The 8,860-nt window shown below is 35.9% G+C and overlaps 1 protein-coding gene across 2 annotated transcripts; it reads right to left on the bottom strand.

The window, feature by feature from the left end:
* Positions 1-2,218: 2,218 nt before the first annotated feature.
* LOC103711320 (elongation factor 1-delta 1-like) lies at positions 2,219-7,211 on the bottom strand. 2 transcript variants are annotated; one of them, XM_008797420.6, is made up of 8 exons: positions 7,090-7,211; positions 6,316-6,426; positions 6,112-6,228; positions 5,925-6,018; positions 5,382-5,502; positions 5,093-5,206; positions 4,828-4,989; positions 2,219-2,383 (listed from the first exon to the last, which is right to left on the bottom strand). In XM_008797420.6, coding segments are annotated over exons 2-8 (696 nt in total). In that variant the 5' UTR covers positions 6,402-6,426; positions 7,090-7,211; the 3' UTR covers positions 2,219-2,381. The 2 variants fall into 2 exon arrangements, with proteins under 2 accessions (XP_008795642.4, XP_008795643.4); XM_008797421.6 differs by having other exon boundaries at positions 7,094-7,201.
* Between the last annotated feature and the right edge of the window lie 1,649 nt (positions 7,212-8,860).

Raw genomic sequence — 8,860 nt, 5'->3', positions numbered from 1 at the left:
TTCCCTATTACCTTGAGCTATTGGCGTTGATTGGTTAGTTAACATATATAAGAGTTCAGGTTTAGTTCTGGTCATGAGTTAGAATCCCCTCAAGTTCAGTTATTTAATTATCCTTGGTTATCTATGATTCAGATTCTGGTGTGTCTTGACTCTAGTGTCCCTGTGGTCTGGGCCGCACATGATGCGGTGGATGTTAAGCTTGATATACATTGTTGACCCTTTTGGTTGGTTAACACATGCGAAGAATCCTAGGTTAGCAAGAAAACAAGAGCTAGTATGATCTGGGTCCAACAATTGAAATGTTTAAGGTTTCTTGCGATAAAATGATCTTGCTGCCAATGCATGATGGCCACAATGGTTTAGACAATGCTGATATCCACATACAACATATCCCTACATGATCACTGTTTCCTTTTTCTTTTCCCTTTTTTTTATAATAAAGGTTGGGAGCACACTACATGGATCAAATACTTGGATAGAAAACACCACCAAGATTCAAACGCAGCACAGTCCAGCTTGCTGTTATTGCCCAGTCCAGTCCTAGGCTTGATTTTTGAGGATTTGATTGGGATGCCATCTAAAAATGGTCCTTATTTAAAGACCTATTATGTGCATCTCCGGAGCCATTATAACTCTGCATATGTGCACACATAAATACCTACGGACATAGATGCATGCATATATATATGTATATGTTTGTTATAGCATGTGGCTAACATGAATGGTAGAAAGAGAACCTCTAATCACTTATGGATGGCTTTGGTGTTGATGGAATTACTGCTGTCGATCAAATTCTTTTCTTGCAATAAGTTCATATATTGCTGTTTTGGCAGCAGAGGATGGTGGGCTCATGATAGAGATAGGAGGCAATGGGGTGCTCTGATTTAGACCGGGAGAAAGGAGAATGGCTTTACATATATGCAGCTGAGGCAATGGAGTCATGCTCGAGGGTGGAGATGCATCCCTGAGGGTTGAGATCCCATGAATAGAGATTATAGCCCTGTCATAGTGAGGGTGATTAACATGCATGTACATCATGTCATGGACTGTTAGATGTAAATATGACCATTTAAAATGTATTAATTGTACTTGGACTTGGTTCTACGCTAAAAAGTTGCATTCATAAGATGTTTTTGCAGGGAAAAATCGATAATGAGATTATTTTGAATGTAAGAGAAATACTATCAGTTCCCAAAACTAGATGATGCATACTTTCATTTATTTTAGTCGCATAAATTGATAAAAGAATAATTCATTTTAGTTTTTTGTACTTTCTGACGGCCTGTTCTGCATTTATTATGTTTTCTATATTCTAATGGATTCAATCTTTAGTTGATGAGAGAAATTAACATGTTCTGATGATTTGCAGGCTGATGATCAAAAGCATCAATAGAACTCGAGTTCAAACTCCACCCTCCAAAAACTCTTATGTTGAATACTCTCAGGTTCAGAGTCCAAAACTCAAAACTGGCTTCCTGCAATTATCAGGATGAAGCAAATCTTGATTTTTGTTGCTTTTTACAGGCTCAACAAATCGACAACCACAGAGGCCATTTAAGGATGGTTATTATTCTGACCTTTCACAACACCCCTGAGAGGAAGAATGGGATCTAATTACTAAAGAACACACGAACAAAGCTTTGAGAGAGTTAATATCTTCTCCTGAATTCAATCAGTGGGCATTAGCCCATGCTGAAAGATTTGCTGTGACACCACCACAATATCGCAGAGATGAGAAGAGGTGACGCATTTTTGGGTGGTTGTAACGAGCAATTGAAAATTCTCAAGTCACAACATAAAGCTTAAGATCGGTTTGACACTAAACCATATATGATATGACATTGTCAGGCATGCAGCATGAGGTTGGTCCATGACCGGTGACAATTTGTTTGTTGTAACCTTGTAAACTTGTCAGGTGGCCAGTTCTTGTATATGAAAAATTTTATAAAATCATTGTATAATAATTATTAGTTGACAGTCATTGCTAATTTTATCATATCTCAAGGGAAACGAATAGAAAAGAAATTATGCTCTTCGATGATTTTTTTTTTCACTGTCAGAACATAAAGCTGAAGATACGTTGACACTAAACCATATGCTGTTAAGCGGCCTCTTTAGTATATGCAAATTTTGATAGACTCGTTCTAGAATAAATATTAGATCCCAACATACCCAAATGTCACAAGCAACGCAATCACATGAAAAATGCCATGCAATATCACCAGATAATTTCAAGCTCAAATTAAAAATATATCATATAAAGCAGGTTCTCTCCAGGGAACAAGTTCGAAGAGCTCTCTGAATGACTAAAACACACTAAAATATACCAAACATGATGATGAACATCCGGTTTGCAGTCATTTCCCAGCCACAAAATTGTCCTCTGCAGAAAACCCATGAGAAGCAAGTCAGTTAACTAACATGCAGGCATGGGAAAACTACATGCTTGTAATAGATAAAATTGAATGCTAAAAGTAGCCAAAATTATTTAAATTAATAATGTTCAAAAAATTATAAAGTCCAATGAAAAAGGCAGAAGTCATTCCTGACTATATTGAATTGTGGATTTTTAAAAACCAAATCAAAGTTGATCGGCTTCAGTAAACAGGACCTTATGTGTGTGTGAATAGGAAGCTCTGGGTTGAGCTTAAAGTTGTCAACTTCAGAGGTAGCATAATCTATAGTTACATATTAATAACTGTAGCCATGGACCATCTTCCACGTACGCCAATTTCCAAAAAAAAGGAACATCACCATATAATTGATGTTCTCAAAGTACATAATAACATCAAATTCTGCTAATAACTAGCAAAACTACACTAGAACCAACTCTAACCCTTTTTTTCTTTTGAACCAAACCGAACCACATTAATGTCGCAACAGTAGATAGGAATACCCTTCACAGTATCCAATTCCAGAAACAAAACAAAATCTCCACATCAGAATAAATGTAGAACTACTAGAGGAACTTGTTCCAAAAAGACCAACATTTACGTGCCATCCGAATGGATGCAATACTTAGAAGGAAAGTCCAAAAAAAGAAACAGCCAGGACATTATTGACAGCTATAAGCTTCAATATGCATGCAGGTGTTACTAATATAATGCAAAAAGTGTCAGAAAAGTGGTGGGAACGACACGTGCACTGCAAAACTAGAAATGATGAGTGGACTGCAAAAAACAAACAGTATTTGCGCTGGCAATTATTGTCTGCGTCTTTCTTATGAAAAAGAGAAGAAGAGAACAGGAAAAAATGTAGATTTCATATGCATAAAAGTTATATGAAAATCAAAACAGAAAATGCAATGCATGAAAATTTAAATTTGATATAAGGAAATTTGCTTGATATGGTAAAACATAGATGAACAAGGGATAAAATGAAGAAAGAATTTAGAAGGGAACAGAGTTGGAGATAGAAATAGGTAATATGTATGTTAACTTCCCTTGAAGGAAAAGTAAGATTCTCTTCAAGAAGTATTAAAAGGGAAAAATATTCAAGAAATTCTGGTCACATGTTTGTAGGCTGGTAGGCATTATGTGAACACAAACCACAAGATGGGTGGTATTAATCAACACTAGATTCTCTTCAAGACATGCAGTCAGTTGTTACTCTGCATGCATATGATCTGCAGCATCTGCCATACATATGGCCATAATCTATGTGGGCGGATAAAAATTTCTATGCATGATTAAAAAGTTTAAAACTAATCTATGTTTAAGAACCTGAAGAAAAGAAAAGAGTATTTTTGAGATATGTGTTGAGATGATTGAAATGGCAAGATATAACATGGTGAATGACCACTGTGAGCTCCTTTGCATATAAGATGAAAAGGATCTTGGAGGAAAAGAATCGATCTTTAGATGTCTAATCTCTAGCATGAAAAATGAAGTCAAATAAAACAATATTAGGCTTTAAACTTTTATAGAAGGAAATAATATAAGTATAGAAAAAGAAAAATACTTATAAAAAACAAAATGAATTTACCAGCAATGATGGCAGAATGGCTATTGTGATATATGATCACAAAATGGGCAAATGGAGGCAAAGATGTCTTTCTGCATTTTGCCTTCTTAAGGAAATATAACCAAACGTACATGAAAAGAAAAAAAAACTATATGTGCAAGATGTTTGTGCGCTTGTTTTCAACTAGGAGAAAACATTGGTCGCCAGGTAAACATTAAGCTACAAGAATTCAAGAATTCTGCTAAAGGAAAACAAAAGTGTGCCTTTATTCACAAGATGTCCAGTAATTTGAGAGATTTGTTCTCCTTAGCTGGAAATGAGATATCGTGCAAGAATTGATAAATTAATGCTGAGGTTCCTAAGGTAACAAGTCAATGCAAAGAAAAAAAAGAGAGAAAATTTGACTTCTAGCCTGTTAAACATTGTAACTGTACACTAAAGATGGGTGACAAAATGATGTATGATCTGATTTTTCTAAATGGACACTCAGAACGGTTGATCCTGACTGTAGGAGAATGCAAACATGAACTTGCAAAAGCCATTGGCAGGTTCAGCTTGTCTCATGCTGATCCAATAGCAAGGCCTACTGGTTTCTTTGTTATTAATTTTTTTGGGGCCATCTCCTGCTTGCTTAGACTAGTTGATATGGTATTTTTTGGGGTAGCTTAAGAAATCTAATAGAAAGAATAAGGGTCTATATGGTACCACCTTTTTTTGCATAAGTTTCTAGAACTAAATACCCCATTTAAGAACTGTAAATTGTATGCTTACTAATAGAATGTCAATGAACAACTGAAGTAACGATCAGAGTAAACATAAATAATTACTCTCCCCCCCAAAAAAATCTAAATCAAGTATACTCACAGATTTTGTTAAATGCCACAATGTCACAGCTCTGAATGTACTCATTTGCTGGTTCAACCAAGAAATGATCTTCAATAAGGTTATCAACAGAAACCAAGTCATCTACAATGGTCATCATAATTTGCAACTTTTTGATGCCATACCCAACTGGAACAAGTTTTGCTGCATAACAGTATATAGCATTTCATCAAATTCAGAAATGACTGACATAAGCATCCAAGTATTGGTGTACTTATATAATAAGAGAGAAAGAGGTGTTACATACAGGCTCCCCAGAACAAACCCTCCATCTGGAGGCTCCTTACAGTTTCTTCAAGCTTTTGCATGTCTGTTTCATCATCCCACGGCTTTACATCTAGTAGTACTGAAGACTTTCCAGCTGACATTAAACAACATCCAAATCAAGAATTAACAATGATAAGTATGAAATACTGCCATAACAAGAACATATATTTTCCTTAAAGTTAATAACATAAAAACAGTTTGCATATTAATCATTGATTCTACAAGAAAAAGTAGACAAACTGAAGAAAAAACACATAGATAAGACTTACACTCTTTCTTTTTTCCAGATGCTTTAACAGCTGCTGCACGTTCTTCAGCAGCCTTCTTTTCTTCTTCTGTCTCTTCACCAAATAGATCCACATCATCATCGTCATCAGCAGCAGCAGGGGCCTGAAAAAAAAAACAAGTAATAATGAGAATAACTGAAACTCTAATGATCGCCCATGCTGCATAACAAAATAGAAACTAAATGAAAAAGAAATAAATGATCCATAAAATGAGGCCTCAAACAGTTGCGGAGTTGGCACAAGTGTGTGACTGAGCAACAAACACTAAGCTTTAAACCAGAAAATGAAGCAACATAAATTAGTCCATGTTCTATAATAACAACCTATACTATATGTTTTTCCTTATATGATTTTTTTTAGAAGATTACAAATTTCAATGATTGCTTATAGTTTTCAAAAAGAACAGAATGGCCTTTGCAACTCCAACCAAGAATACACAACTAACAAGACAGTAAATGGTGTTCAAGAGCCCACTCATTGAAAAAATGCATAAAGCACTTCAAAAGGAATCATAAAGAAGCAGACCTTTTGGTCAGAAACAGGAGGAGAGGATGGGGCCTCCTCGGCCGCAGAAGCAGATGATCCAATGTTCACACCAGCACCTTCCTCAGTGACACCACTGAACATCAAAGCACACCAGTCAATTAAGTATAATTTATACTACCAAGCTGGCAAAAACTGAAATGTACAAAATTTAAGCTTAAGCACATACCACATCTTCAGAAGAGCATCAATGTGGTTATACCACCTAGCTACATTAACATACTCCAATGACGGAGCCACAGAAAGTGCAGCATAAACAGCAAGGTCATCCTTGGAAGCTTGGTAACTGAAACAAATTTGCATACAAGGGTCTTGAGAATTTCATGGTTATAGTGAATACACACAAGTGCTCAAGAAGCAACATAACATTTACCCCGTTATATAACTACGAGCAAGAAGGTAATCATCAAGCTTTTTGAGGCCAGACTCCAAGTTGAGATTATAGAAAGTTGCAGCCATTGCTTATAAACAAATCACTAAACTCCTGAAAGTATAATATGGCAAAATCTTAGTGTAAGATCATGATTGCTTATAAACAAATTACTAATCTCCTGAAAGTATAATATAGCAAAACCTTAGGGTAAAATTATTCCACAATCAAGAATCATAACTTTCCCAGTCACAGAAGCGTAGCCATTAATAAGCAATGCTGATAGGAATCCAAATAACCCAAGAAACAAAAAGTGGACTATTTGAGTTAGAGCCAAGTCTTATTACAACCAACCATCTATTAAAATCTCAGCCGTCTTAGACCAAGAAATCTTTGATCATGCTCCATGGATTTGAAACAAAGTCTCATCTAAAGGAAATGAGTGACAAAGTTTTCTCCTAAAAAAAATCATTCTCTTCTTAAGTTTCGATGACTTATAATGCCAGAATATCAAATCGGGGGTCGCATAAAACAACATATCGCATGCTGTTAATTCCGAGAGCAATTGAAAACCAAAAGACAAATAGTTAATCGGCATTAAAGCATACATAATAAGAAGATCGAAAAAGTATTCGATAGAACAATAACTAAAAGCACTCCGAGATCCAAAGCCTTAAAGATGTGATCATGCTAAGATGATACAAGAAAAGATCAGTCGATCCACAAAAACCATTACGGAATTGCAATGCCAGAAGAGAAATCTGGGAGGGCGGATACCTACGAAGATCGGAAGAAGCAAAAGGGCAGGGCGAGGCGGAAGCGCTGCGATGGATTTGCCTACTTAAATGTAGCACGGGAGCCGGATTTATAAAATGGCGTTATAACTTTTAGAGCCGTTGGATCATAATCTGAGGGTTTTGTTTATATTTAGGGTTAGGCCGCTTCTCCTCGTCGTCGTCCACAGTGGTTCAAACCGAATCGGTTCATTTAAAAAACCGGACCAGCGCCTACCATCTTTTGGGCTAAAGAGAGGACTACTCTTATCCAAAGCCCCAGGCCGGCCCGATAGACCCGGGCCCAACCTGATGGCCCGAGCCAGTCCCAAGCGGTAAGGCCTCATTTGGCAAAGTTTTTGAGGGGCAAGAAAATATTTTTTGACATTCTAAAAACGCTTTTAAATAATGTAATAGTATTTGGTAAAAAATCTAGAAGTTATTTTGGCTCTAATAAAATTTCATAGCGACCAAAATACCCCTGAATGAAAAATATTGTTAGTACATCTATTATCATATCATATTATTATACTTAAAGAAAATATATTATATTATACTACATTATATTACAATAATATATTACATTATGTTACATTATAATAATATTATACTAATTAATAATATATTAATATGTAATAATGCATTATTATATTATATAATATTATAATATTACATTTATTACAATATTATGTTACATTATGCTTCATTATAACAAGATTATACTATGTAACAATCATTAATATATTATATTATACTATATTATGTTTTGTTATATTTTTATGCTATAGTATACAATATCATATTACACTATATTATAATAATATTATATTAAAATATTATATCATATTATATACTATGTAATTATATTTTAATATGTAATATAATGTAATTTTATATTGTATTATATTTTACCGTACAATACCATGCAATATATTTTATTGCCATCTTGTCATACTAAAATCATTTTTCCGTTTGGTTACCAAACACAAGTTAAAGTTCTACCACGCTTTAAAATTATAATTATCAAACAACAAACAACTTTTTGTAAAAACTCTACTACCAACAACAATCCTAAATAGTGCCCAAGCCCATGAGAGAGGAAAGAAGAGCGGGTTTGCACCTCCGAACTAGGGGTAAGGATTAGGATTATCCCAATATTCCCCTTTCTTTTTTCCTCTTTTAAATTTTGAAATAAAAAATAAATTACATAATATATATATATATATATAGAGAGAGAGAGAGAGTTGAACTAGGCTACACTCATATGTAGCCAAGCTTAGATCTAGTTGCCTTTGTCATAATTTGATCGGCGTGCATCTTGAGAGAGAGAGAGAATGAATTACTGGGATGGAACGTGTCGTATATGCCAACGCCCATTTCTTCTTTTTTTTTTGGTGAAACGATAGAAGGGGGGCCTACCCGCGTAGCAACCCCCACTGGCCTCCTTCTATCAGGTCGCAGGTTTCGCATGCCTTCCTCAACCTATGGGCTCATGCTACTGGGCTCACTGCCTCACGTGTGGGTACGTCACCCCAGCGCCACTTTGGTATAAGTGGAAGAAAAGCATAACTGCCAACAAACTATCCGGACATGGGGCATCCGGTTCCCTAATTTAATCGATACCCGCGTATTTCGAATCCGGGCAACTTGGACGGAATTATCGTCCCCTTACCACCAGGCTACCACCTTGGTGGCTCAACGCCCATTTCTTGGGACACACCTCGCTCATGCTCTCTCTCCTCCCCACCCCCCCCCCCCCCCCCCCCCCCCCCCCC

This window comes from Phoenix dactylifera, chromosome 7 (genome assembly GCF_051530095.1).
Source record: "Phoenix dactylifera cultivar Ajwa chromosome 7, Ajwa_hap1_PhDact_Kaust_v1.1, whole genome shotgun sequence".
In the NCBI taxonomy this organism is placed as follows: Eukaryota; Viridiplantae; Streptophyta; class Magnoliopsida; order Arecales; family Arecaceae; genus Phoenix; species Phoenix dactylifera.
Note: the sequence above shows the minus strand (reverse complement) of the source record. Positions and strands in the feature narration are given on the sequence as shown.